Here is a 23,200-nt window from a genome sequence, read left to right as displayed (position 1 = left end):
CCTGAAATGGAATGGAAAAGGGGGCTTGGGCCATGAAAAACTCTCGTCTCGCTTTGGTAAAGTGTGCTCATGTTCATTAACGCCAAAGTTGAGGCAATTGTCGCGAGTCGTCAACGTCGTTCGGCGTTTTCCTGGCCCCTGTCTGCTGTAATCTGAGCACCACCGCCCTGCACACCACACGCCGCACCACCATGAACCACCCATTGGACCCACCAGCAATTGCTCGAGTATTCCATGGCTCATTGTAAAGCGCCAACGCCCCCTTCCACCGCCACAAAAACTACACACACACACACACAGAAAACAGAAAAGCTCGTAGTTTGTAGTTGCTGGGTTTTGGTTTTGGTTGCTTTGGTTTTGTCAGCTGTCAGCAGATTTTTTCTCCGCTTTCTGTATGGAAAGTGTGACATTTTGATTAGTTGATATATTTTTTTTCGCTTTTTTTTTTTATTTTACCATGCCCTGAGGCTTTGTGATTGAACTTGAGGAGGTCTGGTGGGTTAATGAACATCAAGGTTGGGCAGACCATTAACGAGAATTAAATTAGTGGCGAAGGTTCTTTTTTTTTTTTGGGGTGCTATTAAAATTTGCCCAGAACATGGCACGTCATATTGTGACAGAAATAATTATTGTTTTGTGTTGTAAAAGCGGGCAATTATAAGTGGAGGCACTTCATACTCAGAGCTCAAACTGGTTGAGTGATTATGTTGTAATATATTCGACAAGGTTCACTTGTTACAGTTTAAAAAAAATCAACAGATTAGCAGTAGAGAAATACTTGTATTTTTTCTTTTGATTACCAAGCCCACAAAGTGGAGAAAACCTTCTCCATACTCCGCACCGTCTGCCAATCAATCAAAGTCGAAAGGTTACTGGGGATCTCGATCTCCGCACCGATTTCCCCTTGCAACGGCTCACTCTCATCGTTTTTAACTCTATTTCGAAAACAAATAATCCCCCGTGGCTAATTTCGATTCAGATTGTAACAGTTTTCACTTCGCTTCCTGCATTTTCATCTCGATGTCGACAGACCCATTAACCAAAATCTGCAATGCGCTTGCAGCTGTTACACACAGATACTTGGATGTTTATTACTCAATCTGGAATTACATTCGAAGACTTCCGCGACGAGCTACGAAAAATCAACATCAACATCCAGATGCATCTATATTTGTGCGCTTATTCCTTTTGTATTTTTCATTCGCCATTTGCATTTGTGGGCAACGAGAGAAATGCAGTCGACTGTCAAATGAGCAAGTGGAAAGAAAATGGAGGAAAACACACGGCTAATTGTCATTTTCCGACAACAAAAGCGACAACTCCGATCCACTTTGTTCCACCCAAAGCGGGCAGTTGCCACTTAAAGCGATTTTCACGATTGTTGGTGCCGCACAGTTGGGCTCAATAAAACATAATGCACAGAAACACGGGCAATAAAATCCGCTAACCCGCTGCACTTGGCCAGTCCCAATACCCGAAAAGCCCCCCCTATTTCACGCTATTGTCTTTGTGCATTCGATAGCCAGTGAAAAGTGTTTCTAGAACGGAAGTTATTAAAATTGTTATTGTTTTTTGCCTTTATCTTTTCCTACCAACCAACCGGTGCCTTTTCCCATTTGTCCTCCTAGATTGGAGGTTACGGCTGGGGAGCTTTTCCGATTTAAACAGTGCATTGACCACCATTACACATACGCCGCGTTGGCCCTTCGCAGTTGGGGGGTTGCCGATTGTTCGCATTTGGCGTTGTGTTGGGGTATTAGGGTTTATATGTCAGGCGCACACCTTGTGGCATCTGTTGCTGCACTCTTTTTTCGCCGCTCTGGTTTTTGTATGGTTTGAAATGGTGACCAGGAATTTACTGGTGGCAGTAATGGAAATAGTTGGAAAATGGAATAGGTTTTTTGATACTTGGTTTAAATAGTTAAAGAATTAAATTTTTATAGAACCAACACATTTCAATTTTGTACAAGGTATTAGAATCATATGATCTAATAAATAGATCCACAAAGTCCAACAATCATCGACCTATGCCAACTGTAGCACTGACCACCGAGTGGTTCCCCTCTAGTGACGCAGCACACCAACTGACCAACCAAATGGAATCGCCGCCACTTCCGCTGCCCATGCGGAGTCCCTCCAGTTGAAATCTATATGGATTTGTTGACGTTTTACGCCCGGGGTCATTACTTAGGGTTGGGGTTAGTGGGTCAATGGTTTATGGGGTCACATTTAGGGGGCCTGGGCACGGATAGTTGGCTGGTTAATGCTCGGTTGAAAAAGCATTCCGGGGCCCTAACCAAATTAGGTGGCATGCAATTTGTGGTCTGCTTTCGGTGTTCGGAAATAGGCGTAATAATGAAAACTAAATGAAATTCACTTATGTTTCATGTCTGCGCAAAATTAAATGAACAAAAATGTTTATAGCATGTCGCCTGGCTGGGCAGGCTCTCTTTTATTTTACTTTTCTTTTTTTTTTTTTTGCATTTATTTATTTTCTATTTTCGTGGGCTGCCTCGCTTTTCTGGGCCACGCGAGGTAATAGTTAACCGAAATTTTGCCGGTTGACAAATGATGCTTTATGTATTTCTCGTTTCTTGGTGTGCCACATAATTAAATGGAGTAACGCCCATCTGGGTCACGTGTGCCAAATATCCAAGCGAATCGAAGTAGCGAAGTAGCAGCTCTATGTAAACCATTGCGAATTACTTGAAAAATTTGAGCCTAACATGCATGTCTGGCGTTGAACTATAAAAAATGTATAGAAAATTGTTGCGCATTATGATGGGCATGCGAATGGCAAACATGCATGACCTTTTCGAGTGCCTTTGAGCAGACTACTGGCATTAATATTAAATTGGCTTTTACGGGTGCTATGGGCTCTTAAAGTTTAATATCCACAATCGATCAATTGGTACTTTTCAATACCTATTAAAGCTGGCTAAAGAGTTATGTAAATACAATTCCATTAACAATCAAGTGATCAACGTTTTGAATTGTTTAGAAGAAGCTTTAAAATTCCCGTCATTGTTTTTTTCCAATCGTTTTTAGAATCTCCAGAGATCAAAGCCCTTTAATGTGTTTCTTACCCCCAAAACTTCAAAGTGTCAAAAATTGTTTGGCATTTTTGGGCCAAAGGCAGACAAATCAATAAAATCTGATTGAACAATAGATTCGAATCGTTTTCGATTTCATGCATGTGCCGCTTGTAAGACTATAAAATAAAAAAAAAAGCCCTAGACGTGATGTCTTCAAGTCTCATTTGGCGAACCCAGTACTTCACTCAGTTCGCAATCATATATTATTTGTAAGAAATATCTTTTAATGTTATATTTTCTGTTTTGTATGCAAACTGACACGGAATTTTCGGCAGGCGGCACTTGAGGCGTCATGAAATCAAAAGAAACATTTCAATAAATCAAATTCGACAATGGGGCAAGTTGGCGAACACAATTTCGGACAGCTTATTGACACGTTGAGGCCATCAAGATTCCCAAGCCGAGAGTTGCTAGAATTCCAGCTGGCATTTCGCCGGGGAAGACCAAACTCGGTTCGGTGGCATCCTCTTGTTGACACTGCCCCAAAACCGCTGCTTACAAATGGCAGCACTCCTTTAAAAATGTCTGACATTTTGCAGCTGACATCGAAGGTTTTTCCGATGCGAAAATATAAAATGAAAACGGGAAAAAAGAACTTACTTTACATGAAGATCTGTCGAGTTTGCATATAAATCTTCGCTTCGGGTTTGCCCAAAATGATTGCAAGTGTCAAAAGTCAACAGGCAAATGTCACGTTTTGTTGTTTTGTTTTTATTTATTTTTCCCCTCGTCATTATTTTTGTTTTCTTTTGTTTTTTTTTTTTTCGCTGACGAACCGAGGAGCACAAACAAATTCACCGCCTCAGTGAGCAATTGACATTTATTAAACGATCAAAAAAAGAAAAGAAATTCACATAAAAATCCAAGCAGACTGGAAATTTGGTTTGCCAATAACTAAATGCACTTGGTGAATGCATTCACAATTTTGGGCACTCTTTCGGTTTTTTTAAGATTGAGATGTTTTTCCCGCACTTGTCAAAATAAGTTGCGGTAGTAAATTGACAAATTATGCACATATATTTCTTGACATTTTTATTGCCACAAAAGTTGCCACGGCATCTTCTCTCGCCGCTTATTTTCAAGATTGTTAATTTCGGAGACAGGCAACGAAATGTTAACTTAGTGCAACTCAATTACTTTGAGTGGCCAATTTTCCTTTTGTTTTGTACTTTTATCGTCTGCCGACACTTGGCGTAGAAATTTCAAATTAATGGCTTAATATTTAGTTTTTAATGCTTTGGGTCAGCGGAGCGACAGCATCGTCATCAAAGGCGAAATTAGTTGAGCTGACTCTGAGTGGATTATGCAATGGGGAGAAATAAAATGGGTGCTTACCAAATTAAAGCGGTTTTCTTTTTTTGCCACCATCAAGGAGTCAACTTTCGTTGGATTGAAATGACCAGGGCAATGGAAATAAATCAATGCGGTATCGCTTTGAATTAAACATTTCGATTTGAAATGCGATCTGATATCGATCTGTCGTTTGGAGGTTGAGCTATTTTGATTTGACTTGTTCAATGCAAAACCTCAATGCCAAATCAACCCAAGCACACAGCAAGCCAAAGACATCTTCGTAAACTCGAGTCGAAAATTCAGCATTGAGTCTGACATTTGAGGCTCAGTGTCATTAATAGAAATTGCAGACTTTGGGTGGGTGTCAAAGCAATGACAAACGATACCCAGTGATCTTGACGTTTCTCAATTGGAATCAATGCAAAAGCCAAGCAAAAACGGCGTCATAAAATGTCGATAAATGGTTCGTTTGCTGGGGCGTGTAATTGTTGGACTTACTAACAATTGACGGCAGTCGGCAGTCGGCCCGACAATTTTCAATTGATTTGTCATTTAAATCTGGCAGAACAATGCGAACTATTGACCGTCAGCAACGACACCTTTTCAACGGTCTCTAAATTTAGCCATAATTTTTCAACCTTGCCAAGAGCTTAGCGTCTTGATGGCGAAGGGTTCAAAAAACTTTCGCTTATCAAACTTCGAGCAGGCACAATGTTTAACTGGTCCTGACTTTTGATCTTCAAGTCTCACTTGGCTTTCTGAGCAAAAATGGTTTAACTCATTCGAAAAGTGCAGAGCCAAAAAGTGCATTTAATGACGGATAACCTGAGTGACTGAGTAAGCATAGTAACTTCAACCAAGTTCGACACAACCAAGTGGGCAAAAAAAAAAAAACAAGTATTGCTAACGATTCAACCAGCAGACAACACCGAAATATATTTTATGAAGTAGAGTCTCGAACTAAGCCCCCACCGACAAACTCCACCAAACTCACTGTAAATGTCAGTTTGACGAAGAAAACGAATGCTGTAAATTATGATTTTATGACAGAAAACTTTTAAAAGCCAATAAATTTAACTGAGCATGCCAAACCGCTGAGGATATAGGTACGGAGAAAATGGTTAGGAAAATAGGAACTACTCAACTGGTTACCACCTATTTTGTGACCCAAGTCAAGCTGCAGTAAGAGAAATTCTTTAGTCATTAGAGGTTGTAAAAATGTTTTCGAAATAATGACTTTCTTTAATGTTAATAACGTTTTAGCCGTAACTAGAACTTAATTAATGGAAAAAAAACCGCACTGAAATTTGAAATCCACAGACAAATTTTAATACTTCATTACAGTGCACTTTCTGGAAACTGCCTTCATTATGCCTCCATTCATAAGGTAACTTACCAAACAAACCGAAGTTCCCGCTGCACTTAGCCCACAAAAGGGGTGGATTTCGTCCTTTCCAAAAAAGGGTTATGATTATTATGCATATTGAGTGCGAGTTCTAGTTTGGAATACCCAAATCCCCCACAACAAACGTTCAAACTGTCAAATGCACAATGAGCCACAAACACAGGCCCAAGAGAAAAAGGCCAATAATTGGCCATGACTTTGGTTTCCGACTTTTTATGCCTGTCAGCTGGAAAACCGGCCGTTGCAATTGGGAGAATGGGGGAGCTGATGAAGTGGGTAGGGTTTTTTTTTTTGGAGGGCATACGACTTTGTACGACTGCTGCTTCTTTACGACCCTTGTGGAGAAAATATGAATAAAGTTTTTGGGCCCTTTGATGAGACCGCTTGTCGTCGCCCGCCTTGACAATGAAAACTGCTAACTGGTAACTGACGAACTGGCATTTTGAGTTAGTTATAAGCCCATGCCCTGGGCCATGTCACTGATATTTCGGGGGCGTTGCTGTTTACCATTTATCGTTTTATTTATGGTGTGCACTTGGAATGCGCATACCCGGCTGATTGTATATTTTTTATTATTATTATTATTATTATATTTTGTTTTGTTAGCGTTAGTTACCGGAAAAAGGGTTAAAAGTCAACGGCTTAAAGAGTTCCAACGACCAATTCTCATAGACTTTTACCTCTTTACCTCGTTGCAGTTGGCACCCAACAAGCAAAACAAATGCAAATGTGCGCCCCAAAGACATATTACCCCGAAAGTGATCAATAATTGTTTGCCGGAAGAGGAGATACAACTCAACCAGTTAAGCACCGGACTCAGGGTGACTACTCTTCGTGGACACGATTCTCTTTTGGCTAAAACGACAACTCAGCGAAGTCGACACAATGTTGGATCGATGCGAAATGCCGGTAAGTAGATGGGATCGATTACGTGCGGGCTGTAAACAAAACGTTAATAACCTGGGATAAATGAAACTAGATTTGAAACCTTAAACTAGATTGGGAACATACTGTCAAGAATGTATTTGATATATTTGTACAAGTAAAATATTCATTGAACAAGTATAATTTACAATGATGAAATGGAAGAAGATACGCAAACGTTTGGTTAATAAGGAATTTAGCCAGAAAGTATGCTTATTTTTGCGCAACGGAATCACGGGCTATAAGCTTCTTCAGTCCGACCTCGTTTGGTGCCCGGGAGTATGCTATACAATACCATTACTCATCCGAACTTCACTAATCATTGGAATGCTTACTTTCCCCATGCAGATCCAGCTGGACAACGAGAAGTTGCGGCGGGATGTTCGATTGTCGGGCTCTCGACTTGATTTGCCACAACTCTGTAATGGATCCCGTCGGTTGGATGGCCACAACAACCATGTGGCTGCCAATGAGAACACGGTTACAACGACATCCCTGAATGGAAATGGCAACGGCAATGGCAATAGCAATAGCAACAACAACAACAACATCGGATCGCCCGTCTCCTCATCGACAACAAACAGCAGTAATGGCGGCAACGAGCGCGGCTCCTCCACAAAGTCCAATAGCAGCAGTGGAAGTGGCAGCTCGGGAAACTCGGCCAGCAGCACGGGAAGTGGCGAGCTCAAATGCAATACGCCCATGACGCCATCTGGTAAGCAGGAGCATCACCATTAACCCTTTAATGCCGGCTGGTGCTTTAAGTGTTATTTTTAGTTTTAAACCACAGAAAGAAAACCCTTGCCATTTATAGAGTGTTATAAACAGTATTTAATTCTTTTTTTTAAGCTTTTACATATTACTAGATCTTTGTTTGTTAGTCTGAAGAGTGTAAATCCTGAGTGGGTTAAAAACACCCTCCATAAGCTTTGGATAGAGAGACTGTCTATTTGGGGCCAGAGCTCAGGGATGCTTTGTGCGTTTGCTGGCTTGCATCGCTGCAGCCCAATGCCAATTAGTTGAGCACACCCTTCGGGCATTTGGTGGCCACACTCCATCATTCCACAGCTCTCTCTAATTAATTTTATATAAATTTCAGTAAAAAAGCAAGTGAAATGGCATTGAGGTCAGGGTCAATGGGGTTTTAGAGTGTGGCAGTTGCCACATGGGAACATTTTCAATTACCTGTTCACTTGGTTACAAAATGGGTAAAAGGACGAGCTGTTTCGGTGGAAAGTAGTAAGCACGAAAAAGCTTTTAGCCATGACGGAAATTAAATTTCAGATGCAGATGCAAATAAAATGAGAACTGCATATTTCACTTACCATATATTGAGTTATTTTTAAAAACTATTGATTTCTTATGTGTACAACATTTGTTTTCATTTTTAACAGAGCTGGTGAAGAAGTTCCGCAACTACCTAACCGATCTTGAGTTCGAAGAGCTCAAGGTGTACAAGGAAGTGTGGTATTTTGGCCAGCACGCCAGCAAGAACTACAACAAACCCGCCCCCACAGCCAATACCACAAATCTGGGCTATGACGATGATAATGGCAACTACAAGATCGTAAGTCAAGTGCAGAAATATGCCGGAGTTTGAAAGCAATTCTAAACTTTGTCTCAATTTTCAGATCGAACACGATCACATAGCTTTTCGTTACGAGATTCTGGAGGTAATTGGCAAGGGCAGTTTTGGCCAGGTCATCAGGGCGCTGGATCACAAGACCAACACACACGTGGCCATCAAGATCATAAGGAACAAGAAGCGCTTCCTCAACCAGGCCGTCGTCGAACTGAATATCCTCGATGAGCTGCGCGAAAAGGACGCGGATGGATCTCATAATGTCATACACATGCTCGACTATACATATTTCCGCAAGCATTTGTGTATTACTTTTGAGCTAATGAGGTGAGTTGGTTAATGTATCTTAAATATAATTTCTTAACTGCTTCTGACGTCAATGGAATAGCGCTTAGTTTTGATTTTTACCAGTCACGGGTATTCAAGTGAAGTCGCCTTTTACTGTCTTCAATTAAATGCGCATATAACTTGCATTTCTATTAACATTCGGCCAATTATTGCTCGAAAACTTTCGTTGCGTGTTTCGCAGCCATAAAATTTGGTTATTATTAATTTCCATGTTCCAAGTGCTTGGCACGCATTGCGATATGAGAAGTTGGTCCGTGTTATTGCCGCTCAAGCACACATATGTGCGTTTTCTGCAGTTTTTTCATTGTCTTCCAGTTAAGTTTTATTGACCCGCATGTGTGTGTATCAAATGAATTCGGTTTGCCATTTCATAAGGCCATAAATCCTGCCTAGGCCGTAAATGCTCTCTCAAGTGGTATTCATAATTCTGTTTACGACTTTTTCAAATTAAATTACTATTAGTTTCTGTGATATAATAACCGTGGGCTAATCCCCCATTTTCCTGGTATATAATATAAATATCTATTTAATTTCCTGGCCCTCGCAATTTACGTGCCACAAAAGCGCAAACTACTGACAGACGCAGACACAATCGAAACAGCAACCGACCGCAAACGCCGCTCGGCCATCAATTTCAATTTAAATGTTGAATGTTGTGTGGCCTACTTGCAGGCGCAGGAAAATGCATTTCCGTACAAATGCGGGTGTTTTTTGCCCGAGGGAAAACCTGTTGTACTGGGGCTTGCTATTTCCAGTGTGTATATATATAGGCAGGAATCTAATTGATTGGCAGCATTGAAATCCGTTGAGCAGCTCAGGTGTTGACTATTGTAGAGGAGGGCGGAAGGCATAAAAACCAACTGCATATGTCAAAGTTTAGACATCAGGCAACGCAAATATGGTAAAAATAAATCCCAAAGAAGGCACGAAAGCGTCACGCGATGCAACAGTCAAAGTTGAGAAAGCAACCATCGAAGGTCGGCGGTCTTGTAAGTTGCTTCCTTTTTCCTTTTACCAGTTACCATTTACCATTTTACCTACTCTTCCCATTGAGCTTGACATTTCCGTCAGCCGACGGACGACTAATTTGTCTTAATTGCAGACAAAAAAAAAAAAAAATGAAGAGAAATGAAAGTAAAAATACAAGCTAACATTTCTTGCGAGTTGACATTTTTGAGAACCGATTTTGGGGTCTCTAAATTCAAATGGGCACGTGACACGCCATCAACGAAAAGGGATCCCTAATTTGCGGGCCGCAGTCAAAAATCGATGGGTAGACAAAATTAAATCGTTTTTAGCCCACTCGAAGGCAGCTAAACAAATTTAATTAATTATTTGCTCTGCGACTAATTAGCCGCAAAATTGTTTTTCGTTGCCATTTCTTGTTTGGAGTGAGCACTTAGTGTTTTAATGTTTTCTCCAGCTTTGAAGAAGTTTTCCCTGCAGCGGGCAAACTTTTTCGCCTGCGAGTGACCAGAGGAACGGGGAACCGCATTGACAACTCGGCGGCAAGTTTTAAAGTTTGTTTTGAACGAGTAAACAAATTGTATGGCAAGTTTTATGTAATTAAATTTACGTGCACGCAATTTAATTTGCATGCCGTGCTGGGAAAATTTCTTGCGACGAAATGATTTAGTTTCTCTGATAGGATTAGTCGAGCTTAGATGGAAGAGGAATGCCCGGTTTCCTGTCGTTTAATTAATAGAAATTGAAAAACTAATTAAATCAGGAGAAAAAAAACATTTTCTTTAGAATTCTAACGAGATAAATTCAGTGGTGCTCTGTGAATGGGGAAAACATTTTCAGTGGAAGGCCTGCCCCACAATCTGATTAGCTAATTAGCAAAAGGACACCACCACTGCGGTCCGCAAATATGAAACCTAATCCGTGTCCCTAAAGTGACACACTTATTTCACCTCGACACAGACAGACATTCAAGGACTTCATTTCGCAAAAAGGACGGCATGAGGGCGGCATGAGCATCCTGGGCTGGGAGGAACTAAATTGACGCCAAGTGACACATTTCGCACACACACACCGCATACACACTTGGATGATTTCCCACATTCGACGATCCTGGCAGGTGACATTTTCAGCCGGTCGGGTGTTTTGGTCTTGTTCTAGCATTATGAGCCACATAATTTACAGCGACAGCGATAAAATGAGTGCTGCCAAAGTGCCAAAGACAGCCAACACATTCCGAGCCCCCATAACTATGCACCATATTGTCCCACCGAGAATGACGCTGCTTCTTTTTGGCCAAAAGAAAATGCTCGAGCCTCGTGGCCTCGTGGATATAGCGAAATTCGCTCTGTGTGTGTGTGTGTGTGAGTTTGTGTCTGTGGGTGTGTGTCAAGCACATAAATTTCAGCTAATGTTGCCCGGGAGGAAAGTGTCCTGCCGCGCCTGACTGCTCCGCCTCCAATGTCACTGCGTTCCTCTCTCTCAACTCGGCGGGTTTTCGCTATGCAATGTGTCATGATTTGATTTCAATTTTAATGGCTCATAAGGAGATCAAGTTGGCGATAATCACCCCAGAATTTATTGCTCAAATTAACGAGTGCATACAGTTTAAGGGGATTTGCTCATTATTGATAAAATAAAGCAATTGGCAATAAATATTGATCGACAGGGGGATAAAATAAATGAGATTACTAATTTCATATTCGAATTAAACCAAAAACGAAACGAAAATGCAATTAAAAAGTCCGGAGGGAGTTCACTTAAAGTCGATTAAGTTGAGGTAATTAGTCAACATATTGACCACATATTTTGTGATTTTGTATTTTCCAATCGATCGGAAAGCAATTGCTTTTTGCAAACCTCGTCGACTTATCCATTTCAAAGCCAATCAATGTCGCACAGATGCAGCATGTGACCGCCTGTCATCAGCCATGTAATTGACTGTTCCAGGACATGGCCGCTGACAACGTGAGAGTGACATAGAAAGGTGACAGGATGTCGTCGGCATTCCGCTGCCTTTTGGTCATGTGGGCCAAACGGATGGGCCGACAGGACGAAATGATTTTTAATTAAAATGCAACATGCGGCGTGCGTGAGCTGTGGGCGTGACCATGCAAATGAGCAGGTCCTGCAAGTTTATTCTTTTTAATTAATTTTTGCACTCAGCGCGTGTAAATCGCAATTAGGAACGGGCGGCAAGGACGAGTCGGCGGATTGAGTTACCAGGAGAATAAACACTCGATGGGGGCGATATTTTCATTTGGACGCGGGGCAAAGGAGTGTCGGTGTCAGCTGTTCCACGGATGTTGATGTAGGTTATTATTATGCCGTACCATGGCACAGTAATTACTGCTAATTGACATTTCCCGAGCAGTCAGCTTATTTGACTGTACCACTGTAGCACGGTAGTTCGCGGTGGAAGATAGAAGCCAGTTGACATGGCCAAGGCCAAGTCATTTATCATCTACTAAAAGGTAAATTCGCCCCTAGTTCCACACCACTTCCCCGGGCTGTGGCAGGAATTTTTCTCTGCATTTCTGAGATTATTTACGGTTCAACTGCGAAGTAAGCCGTCGACTAATTAAAATGCCGCAAAATGCGATGGGCAAAAAAAAAAACGGATATTTTTGTGAGAAAATTTAGCCGGTCCTTGGGCGAATGAAAGGCAAGGTCACAAATGTCCCAGCCAGGGACACAGCATCATTAATGGATAGGCATCCTTTTGGTTAAGCCTCTTAATTCTGCATATTTATAGTCATTTTGGGAATTAACGAGAAAATAAGGCAATATATAAGCACAGCTGTAGTCAAACTTTATGGCCAGAATCTCATTAGTGCTATGCGAATGGTGTCGTGTGGAATCGATTGCTGCAAAATTAATTCCGCCTTCAACATTCTTCACACGTGAAAATTCGCTATGCAAATGAAGACAGGACAGCTTTTCCACACCACACTCACTTGTCAATCAATGGCACACTCTTTTCGATTTCAGCCAGCAGGGAAACCAATTTCAAATTTATGCTAAAAGTTACCCGACGGCAACGAAAAAGTTAATTTTTCCCTTCATTCACTCAGAAAAGGTGACACCATTCTCGCAACGAAGACAAGTTTATTTTTCCAGAACTGTGGCAATTGACAGCCATGAAATATGCAATAGAGTACTGAGGTCTTAACAATTGGAAATTTATTAAATAAAGTTTAAACAAAGTCTGGGCAATGAAGACCTTCAAATCCGTATATCTGTATGCATTGTTTATTGTGGGCGTCATCCGATTTACCCAACTTTGTTTATACGAATTCACTTTCACTGGCTTTTTTTTGGCATTATTGTGTTCCATTTTTGGTGTGCTAAATGCAAGGCATTAGTGGCTCGTTACAATTGCATGTTGCAGTTGCAACGGCGCAGGGGCAAATAATCAATCAAATTACCAGAGGAATTTCGGCACGGAAAAGCGGAACGGAAAATGGCGCCCCAGGCAGCCCCAAAATAGGAGGAAAAAAAAAAACAATTTTCAAGTTCATGGCAGACTTATGGACTTTTGGCATTGGCTCTCCGTCGCCAATTGTGTGGCATGTCATAATGCAGTTATAATATGCAGACTTCTAAGCATACACATGTATTTCGTCCCGATTCGCCGATTGAAATTATGACATTTTGATGATTTTCTTATTGGTTTGTTATAGACTCGTCTGTTTGCCAAAGAAAGCTTTGCCTTTCCCACAGTAGCTCATCTATTTCGGGTGGCTGTAAAATCGATATTCTTCTGTTCCTTAAAGCTATTTTCTCTTTAAGGTTTGCTATTTCGGCATTCTACTCAGACGCCAGTTGCAATATGAAAGTTTTCAAATTAAAAGCCTGTGACCTTTGCGGTCTGGGCTGGATGCCTCCTTCTCAATCTGTTCCCCTTGGATCCTGGCCTGTGTGTTGCCCAACACTTTTGACAGTCATCCATGCCATTATGTGGCTTTAGTTGGGTGGGAAAGCCACAAATTCGTCCTTGACGCGCTGTTGGCTCAATCAGCTTAGCGCGCTTTTAAGCACTCTTAGCGCTTTTCGAGAGAGTGTGTGTTGGCTTCTCCATATGCTGACATAAATTTAAATTGGATTAACGCTTGAACAAGTTGTAGAACATGTCTCGAAAGCCTAAGAAAGCCATTAAAGTGTTGAAAGTCACACGCAGAAAAAGTTCAAGAAATTTAAAGACTTTGGAAGCCTTTTTCCTTTCCTTGTCAAACCTTACTACCCTCAGGGAAAAGAATTTTATGCCATAAGCTTGGGGTAGAAATGTTAAATAATACATTTTCTAATCATACAACTTTTTCCGACTGTTCAGATATTCATGTGTACAATTTCTTGGATTTAACAACGTTAACCTTTAGTCATTCAACTGCCCACGCACAAACGTCCAGATTCCCTTCATGACAAGTCAGTAACTACTTTTGGCCATTTACCAACTCGTTTTATATAGGTCAAACGTGTCAATAAAGCACTCACGAGCAGGCGATAAAGTTATTGATGACACTGTGTATATAGGAGCTTATGGGAAAAAACCGAAATGAATGCGAGTTCAATAAATTGAGATCTATGCGATGATGAACGGAAGGAAATCTCTTGCGCAGATGGAGCAGGGAGGCAAATATCTTACGAGCTGTCATTACCGCATAAGCCATCAATCATCGGTTTCCTAACACCGCCAACAACAATTGACCAAACTTTTGATCAACTACCATATTACAACCACCATCTGTAATCTTGGTTTGTTGTCTCTTTTGTGGTTGCATTGACATTGAGGAAATGAGACTTCTTTTGTTATCAGTTAATTAATCGAAAGCAATCGCATAAACTGCAGAAATCGCAAAGTAAACAGAAGCAGCTAAGGGGTTGACAAAGTTAGAGGACACTTTTCAAACCCCCAAAATGGTGTATTTAAACAGTGGTTATAATAAAAAATACCATTGAAGTAAAGTTCTTTATAAACCATTTATATATATAAATACTCGACCACAGAACGTTATGATATCATTTTAATAATTCTACCATCAGAGGATGTCTATAGTAGGGCTTCTTTAAGTGGCTACCTATAACAATATTATTTGTATCTATAAGTTTAAAATGAAAAATGTTTCTTGCCCCACTGTTGTCATAGTTTGGTGGCTCTTTTCGGTTTGATGTGCCACCATTTTGGGATCGTTCTATAGTCGTCTGCCGACTGACTGCTCATGACTGACATTGTCAATATTGTTGTTGCTGACGTAGAGCGTTATCGTTGTATGGCCAAATTCGAGCCCGACATGCAATGGGAATTAATTCAGTGCATGTTGCCGGTATTTGGTAAGATTGTGTGCGGAAGAGGGACTTAAAGCGGCCGGCATTTGACTTGACTCCTTGTTTTGTTTCCCGTTCGCCAGAGTGTCTCTTGTTTTGTCAACAATTCCCATTCCGTTGAGGTGTTTGTCGCTGACTCATGTTCAAAGGGTTGCACTACTAATACTCCATTTGCCCCTTGTCTTTGTAGCTTGAACCTGTACGAATTGATAAAGAAGAACAACTACAATGGATTCAGCATGAGTCTCATACGACGCTTCTGCAACTCGATTGTGAAGTGCCTGCGTTTGCTCTATAAGGAAAACATTATTCACTGTGATCTCAAGCCGGTAAGTACATTGGATTCAATTCTAACTACAATATTTAATGCCTCTTCTATCGGAAATAGGAAAATATCTTGCTCAAACAGCGTGGTAGCAGCTCCATTAAAGTTATCGACTTTGGCAGCTCATGCTACGTGGATCGCAAAATCTATACGTACATCCAATCGAGGTTCTATCGCTCCCCGGAGGTGATTCTCGGCCTGCAATACGGCACAGCCATCGATATGTGGAGCTTGGGTGAGTGTAAGCTTTTAATTAAAAACATTCTGCACGGTTGTGTTCCCAATTGGACTGGAAAACATGTGCAGGATGCAATGAAATTTTAAATGCTTGCCCTGCATTTGGCAGGCAAATTTATGGCCCACACACGTTGGCTCAATAAATATAGCAGGTAATGGAAGGTTGGAAGGATTAAATATTAAACATTTGTGTGTTTCAATGCACGTGGACACGTTTTGTAGGTCATACGGAAGGAAGCACTTACAAACTTTCAAAGAACTATTAAAATTTGCCACTACATTTTTAATATTTTTTCATTCGGAAAATCTACTTAGTTGTTCTTCTTAGAACACTTTTTCTGTCAGTTAAAGCTATCCACTTTGCCCGTTCAATTGACCTGGCCCAAAGCGAAAAGCTCAGCCAAGTGTAAGAACACGCACTAGGCCAATTAGTAGCAACAGGCAAAAGCGAAGGCGGAAAAGGACCTCCTCCAAGCGAACGAACAATGAGATATCGACGAAGCCACCGGAGGTGCGGGTCAAGGGGCGCACTCAACAAGTTGCGCCCCACTCGAAGTTTATGTATACAATAATTTTGCCCAGCCCAGTGCGGACTTTTAGCCACTCCTGGCCTCATCGTGCACATCCTTTTAGCGCCCATTTCCGACCACAACCACGTCCGGTCAGCAGCAAGAGCAGCGATGGCAAAATATCGTGAGCTCCGTCGACAACAATGGACTCATTAAATGTGCGCACGGACGTGGGGTCCTGCGGTGGCAGGTTGTTATTTCTGGCCCCTAATAAAAGCCAGCTTGGTTTATTTTTATTCGCTGTCTTGGGCTTCTTCATATGTGGACCTCCTTATTTGAGTTACTCTGCTCTGAGCATACAGAGCAAGTGCAGGCAATGGAAATGGGTTACGTGTTGAATGATGTGAGCACTTTACAAACGCAGCTCCCCCACAACATGGGGCATCTGCAATAGATGCGAGTGGGTTTGATTGCTTTGAGATTCATTAGGTAAATGGGGTCGCTGGGAGGAGGAAAGGGCCAGATGCTAAGATAGTACATAGATGCACATAAGTTGTATTGATTATGGCGAACTGAGAAACCAGCTTTAAAGCCATCTTATAGCAAACTGACTGTACTCTCGCTTATTGGCCTTTCATGCGAATATTTGAAGGTTGGGGCTTACAAAGAATTATTTGTGGATCTATTTATATACCAGCTTATTAGAATACTTCATTCCTTTTAAAACCAAGACCACCTTTGAACTTGCTCGAAGTCCTTTGGCATTTTTTCTAAGAATTTATGAATTGTAAGCTAATGGGAGGACTAGCTTTGTTTAAAACGAAGACTTGTTTTGTATACAAAAAGCTTACTCATTTGTCCTTTTATACCATTCAATTTAATTTAGTGAATCGAGATAAATAGCCACATTTTGAGACTTCAAATGTCAGTCAAAGGCCTTGATTCGGTCATCTTGCAGTGACATCTCGCCTTGCCTGACCATCGTGTCTCAATGTCCATTAGAAAGTGCAGTAGGAAATAAATAATCTGGAACACAAGGAAGGGGAGACACGTGTATGCCACAAAGTCAAGGTCAATGCGCCTGTTTGCCTGCCCGAAATGACTGCAGCTATTTGCGACCTCCTCTCAAGAATCAAAAATCAATACTAATTATATGTCAACCCTTACTTACTTACTTACTTTTTTCCAATTTTTCATAGGCTGCATTCTGGCCGAGCTGTACACAGGATTCCCGCTCTTCCCTGGCGAAAATGAAGTGGAGCAGTTAGCCTGCATCATGGAGGTGCTCGGTTTGCCGCCTAAGGTGCTCATATCGGTTGCCAGGCGACGTCGGCTGTTCTTTGATTCCCGTGATGCCCCGCGCTGCATAACTAACACCAAGGGACGCAAACGGTCGCCAGGCAGCAAGTCGCTGGCACATATCTTGCACTGCCAGGACCGCTATTTCATCGACTTCCTGCAGCGTTGCTTGGAGTGGGATCCTGCGGAGCGGATGACGCCGGACGAGGCGGCCCACCACGAGTTTCTGCAGCCATCTGCCTCCAGTCGCCATCGCAGCTGCCGCATGTCGAGCAGTTCGTCCAGTTCCGGACTCAACAGTGTTTCCCAGAAGTCTTCCTGCTACAGCTTTTCGGAGATCTCGCCGGGCACCAACGGTCCCGTGGTGGCCTCGATCACCAGCACCACGGCGGTGCACAATGCCGCGATTGCTACCACAACCAAGTCGAGACAGCAGCCGCCATCTCAGAGTCACGGCCATGCCCAATCGAATGGACACCTGCCCGACATCAAGTTAAGTGCCAGCGATAAGTACAATAGCATGCAGAAGGTGGCGGTGCGCTCGAAGATCACGTCCAGCGTCTCGGATCTGGAGTCCGTGCAGCAGTACTCACTGCACCGCATCTACGGAGGAGTGGGTAGTGGCAGCACACACCATGTCTCGTCAGCGGCCACCAGGAAACATTTGCCCGGTACAGGCAGTGGAATTGTGGGTGCCATGTCTTCCAAATACGGCAGCTCAACGTTGGCGCACAACCATCACAATGTGACGCACCACAATGCATCGACTGCCACCATTGCAACGACCACGCACCACCATCACCACCATGGTGGGCAGCAGCAACAGCAGTCGTCGTCGGGAGCATCCACCATGGCCATGTCGCACTCACAGTCCACTGGAGATGTTTCCGACAGGGCCATCTTTGGGAGAGCTTGACTTCGGGCAAGGCCCACCAAGCTGGAGCTGAAGAAGTGCAAGCTGGTCAACATGATGGACTTCTGGAGCTAGAAGTGGCGTCCACAGCACTGCGCTGATGTTAAGGAGCGGGACGAGGAGTAGCCGATGGAATAGGGCTCCTCGCACGTAGATTTAGGTATATTGTTGTATGTAAGCTATATAGGAATTCTAGACGTGTGTGAATTGTATTTGAATGCGAGTGCATGCTGTTGTACAACCACTTGCTCCTGATAATCCCTTCCCCACTCGAAATAGTTGCATCTAGCTAGAAGGGAGTACCTTTTTGAAGCACTTTGCAGTATTCTCAGTTGCCCTGAACCCTATTTTATTTCGCTACTGCCATAGCTAAAGGTATTCAAAATCGTATTCACACCCACAAACCCTTCCTGAAAAGTATTCTCTTCCCTCCAACTCCCTCCATCCTTTTACACTGTATTCAAAATGAACAAACCATCAAAGATAAAAACAAAAGAAACGAAACAGAAGCCAGCTCAAAGGAACAAGATAACCTAGATATAGTTTATTAGATATGGCATATACTAAACATAGTTGTAGACAACATTTGTAACGATTCACCCAACGCATCCAATCACCCGAACTCAAAGATACATACATATTTTAGGGGTTACGACTCAAATCTGTAACAATTTCATACAGCTTCCATGTCTTTTGCAACAGTATCAAGGCTGTTATTAGTTACATATGCGAAACAGAAATGTATCTATATCTTAACTGTAATTGTATGCGTAGTTTAAGATCTTGGAGGTTCGTTGGCCAATATCATACATCACACTACAGGAAATCAACTCTGTAGCCTGCCAATGCAAGATAAATTTGAATTCCGCTTGGATACATATACTTGATCCCATTAAACCAATCCATACGGAATACATGTCATAATTTAATGAAAACACATATTTAAAAACTATAAATCTATTAAAACTAGACGGATTGAAAAAAAAATATGGCCAATATCACAACCGAATAATAAACAATCCAATATACAATAATTGTAGTGCGCCACATCTAAGTAAACTGTATTAGTGGCGACAAAAGCAAAAGAAAACAAATAAAAATGTTTTATCCAAATTAAAGTTTGTGTATTGAAGATGAAACAAGACGGCAGACAGTTTGATATGAACTTGAGCTGGGTAAGATTGCTTACCAAATCCAGACTGTAATTTGAACGAAGTTTGTAACCTGTAATCCTGTAAGTTTAGATAACACTGTACACAATTGCAATTTTTGCTCATAACTTTTGAATATATATCACATAGGACTACAATGCCTAAGCCTATATATACAAAGCTGCGATCCTTTGGAGCTTGTTTCGTATTATTTGTAAAAGTTTTCTCTGCCACTTGTCATAATTATGTCTTATACTTTCTTTATGGGTTTATTATAAATTTTGACAAAAAACAAAACAAATCCAATTGCAAAAATTGTTTTACAAAGTGTGTTCGAATTTAACGTTTAGTATTAATTAAAAACAATGATAAACCTTTAATTATAAATATATACGTACGGATATATCAATTTTAAATTAATGACGCATATTAATTGTATAGATCAAGAAAAACAACATGTAATCAATTACAATTACAAGAATTTCAAAAAATAAATGAAAAAGTATGTACTCAAAATATTGTGCGGTATTTATTTCAAATTTGATCGGCCTTATAAAAATATCGGTTGCCTACTTCCAGGCTGCGCGTATAATTGCGTAAACTACAAGGTAATTGGTACAGTGAGTTTATTTTTTACATTTTTAGATCAGTCACTACAATTTTGTTTTTAGACCCAATTCTAGAAAGTAGGCATTTATTTAACTTTTTTTCTGAGCACTATCTCAAGAGCAAAATGCAAATAATATTTGGGTTTGAATATTAAAAAGCGTAATTGACAAAATTAATTAATCCCAGATCACTATTGAAATTCAAGCGATCATATGCTTATAATCCTATTAAGATAAACATGGTATTTTTTCAAATTATAAGTACTTTGTTAAAGAAGTGATGCAAAGTTAGTTTTGAACAGCACCACGAACTTAAATTATTTGTATCTTGCATCTTTGCCTTTTCAAACTGTATCTATGCTACTGATCATCCCGAACGGAAGCGGTTACGGGTTAAAAAAGTTATTGACTTTGTATTCAGTCTTATTTTGTTAGCCCTGCTTCTTCGTGTTTCCCAATTTTTGGTGTTGGGCATAATAACTCCACGTGACACCATTTCAGATTGCCGCAAGGGCTCCCCAATCATTTAGTTTTTGTTATTAATACATCAAGTCTTTGGTCGTTCGCATCTATTATGCAATTTCCGACAGCATCTAAAACGCAAAGAAATCCAAAGTTGGCAATTTTTTTGTGTTGATAATATTTGTATATTTTGTCCGATTAATTGTGCTTGCGCTTAAATTGGGCCCATATTAATAAATATCTGTTTAAATGGTTAATGGACAGTGTCAATAGTTGCTTAATAAATAGTCGCCGATTATCCTAAATGATTTGAACAAATGTGTTAAGCAGCGAATAAGTCCGACTGTACTGGCCTGTTCCAAAACTTTGACAGCTTCAAATGCCCAAGCGTTTTGTTTTCACTTTTGATTCCCAAGTGTTTGCGTGGGGGTTAACAAGTCCGAAAGATTTCGGGGAAAGTAGAATTCTAAGTACACGCAGCGGATCAACCGCATCTGTATGACTTAATCCCAATACCCGACCCGTTCTTGAATGAAAAGTAAAAGGTGCCAGCTGACGAACGTTCACACACCAACCACAATTCCCTGTGAGGGTCTTGGATCGAGTGATAAAAGCCCGGGCGATCGTAAGCGTCATTGAGTCAAAGGTTTATTGACGTACGATGGTGGCTTCTTCAGCGCCTGCTGATGATGATCATGATCATGATCGTCGGGTTGCCCACTTGTTGTTGCCAGGTGGAGGCCACTGCAGGTCGGGTTCGGTTTTTCGGTTTCGGGTCCATGGCATCTGGGTATCTCGAAGGCCGCTTCTGCCTTGGCTTGACTGCCTTTTTCTTAGCTTTTTTTTTTCTTTTGCTCTTCCCCTCATATACATTTCTTTGCTTCTTTCTTTTGATCGTACGTCGCAAGGTGAAAGTCTTTCCCCCCGAGCGTTTTGTTGTTGGGTATTTGTAAAGCATTTAGTCTTTTTTCGGTGTTTCAGTTTTTGTTGTCCGTCCGTCTGGCAATGGCTTTTGTTTTTTGGTTAATTTCGAGCAGGCATATTAACTGTTCGTTGGTTACCCATTCATCAAGATCTTTAACTAGATTTTATAGGTGCAAATGGTTAAAATCCGTTTTTCAATGCCTTGGGACAGTTCTGTAGGCCCTCATATGATTATATTTATTTTTTTTTATTTTCCCAAGAAACTGATTTGTTAAGCAGGCGACATAAAACTGAAGTGCAAAAACCGTAGATGTGATTGTCAGAGGTCAGCTTAGTGATTTAGGATGCAAAATAGCCAAGGCTGTAGTAATTAAATCCCAAGGGTGTCTTTAATAAGTCTTTAAACAGCAAAAAAGAAATTATGCAATATAATGCTTTGAGTCACAACTAATTTGTCGCACCACTTTCAATAAATTGTAATTGATCGAACACAAGATCGCAACTGCCACTGGGTTTGCCCTGTCTCTGACCCTGGTAGTCAACATTAATGGGAAGCCATTAGCAAACAAGCAAAATTGGCAATTATAGCTCGCAGTTTTCGCCATGTGTGGGAAGTAATTACAGAAACACGAGCACGCCGCGGGATATACGCAGAGAAAGACAGAAATGTCCGAAATTAAAAATAAGTATATAGAAATTATAATCAGGTAATTAGAAATTGATTTGACAAGGGGTTAACTTCCTGTTAATATTTTCCACGGATTGTGCAAACAATTCAATCAAGCGCAGGTGAAAATATTTTCCACCGATCTTTGGATTAGCGCAGAGTATCTTTTTTTTCTCACAGCCCGATCGGTCAACAAAGAAAGTCATCAAATAAAATTTAAGCACGCACTTCAAAACATCAGACCGTAGAGAGGGGCAAGTGGGGGCCCGATCTTTAGTATCATCATGGGTCATTATCATTGTCTGTGAATGGAACAAAGAAGCCAAACCTGATAAGCTGACTGGCGCTTGCCACTTATGCAATCGCCACTTAAAAATACCTGTGGCCGGGTCTTTTAGAATTGCATTTGGACCCCTAAATAATTGGCCTTGGGACTGCATTCGTTTTCCTGGGCGTCCGGAAAGTGAAAAGTTATTTATGAAAGCCGGCGATGAAATGCCTATTTGGGGAGTTGATTGATGGACTTGTTGATTAGTCGCCACCGAATTGCTTGCGACCTGGAAATAATTGAGTGGAAAGCTGGAAATGCAATAATTTGTTGATCGGTCTGACTTGTTCTCTGATATAAAATGCATTTTATCATCGTGTTTCACAAGAGGAAATAATTTTAAAAATTAAAATATCGCTATCAATGGGGAGGATCCAAAAAAGTAATGATAAGAAGGCAGTATTGTGTTTGAACATTTTTGGTTACCTAAAAGATAGTAATACGAAAATGTAATCTAAAAACTTAAAGCTCTTGACCAAAATGCTATCATTTTTAAAATATAGCCCAGCATGTTTTGCTGTTTAATGCGTGTGTTCAGCTTATCTTTGAATTCAACATTTTTACAGTGATTAATGTATTCCAATAATCCGATGATCCCTGGCTCACAAGACTCTTCCCTATTAAGATATCAAGTCGAGCGCAATATGTAGATTCACTGCCCAGTGGCTGTGATGTAAGGTATAAGGGGCTGTTCAATGGATCGCCTTATGCGATCTCAGCGGGAATTTTAAACACATTACTCAACCGAAATTCCAGCTCAGCATTAATCATGCCCAAATCATAAAAATGTGAATCAGATTATAGACGCCGTAATGAATATTGTCAGCTACTGTTGTTACATG

At 41.1% G+C, this 23,200-nt stretch overlaps 1 protein-coding gene across 7 annotated transcripts in view; it reads left to right on the top strand.

Moving 5' to 3' along the window:
• Dyrk2 (Dual-specificity tyrosine phosphorylation-regulated kinase 2) overlaps positions 1-19,881 on the top strand; it is a 49,649-nt gene extending 29,768 nt beyond the window's left edge. For 5 of the 7 annotated variants that reach the window (NM_205988.3, NM_205989.3, NM_001038817.1 and 2 more), the window contains exons 5-11: positions 6,492-6,702; positions 7,066-7,432; positions 8,112-8,284; positions 8,349-8,626; positions 15,126-15,264; positions 15,324-15,495; positions 17,206-19,881. In NM_205988.3, coding sequence (NP_995710.1) covers positions 6,679-6,702; positions 7,066-7,432; positions 8,112-8,284; positions 8,349-8,626; positions 15,126-15,264; positions 15,324-15,495; positions 17,206-18,221 — 2,169 coding nt within the window. In that variant the 5' untranslated portion in view covers positions 6,492-6,678 and the 3' untranslated portion in view covers positions 18,222-19,881. Of the gene's footprint in view, positions 1-6,491; positions 6,703-6,791; positions 6,997-7,065; positions 7,433-8,111; positions 8,285-8,348; positions 8,627-15,125; positions 15,265-15,323; positions 15,496-17,205 lie in introns of those variants that run through there. The other 2 variants (NM_078840.5, NM_001273527.1) reach the window with 2 other exon arrangements.
• The last annotated feature ends 3,319 nt before the right edge of the window (positions 19,882-23,200 follow it).

Source organism: Drosophila melanogaster, chromosome 2L (genome assembly GCF_000001215.4).
Source record: "Drosophila melanogaster chromosome 2L".
NCBI lineage: Eukaryota > Metazoa > Arthropoda > Insecta > Diptera > Drosophilidae > Drosophila > Drosophila melanogaster.
Note: the sequence above shows the minus strand (reverse complement) of the source record. Positions and strands in the feature narration are given on the sequence as shown.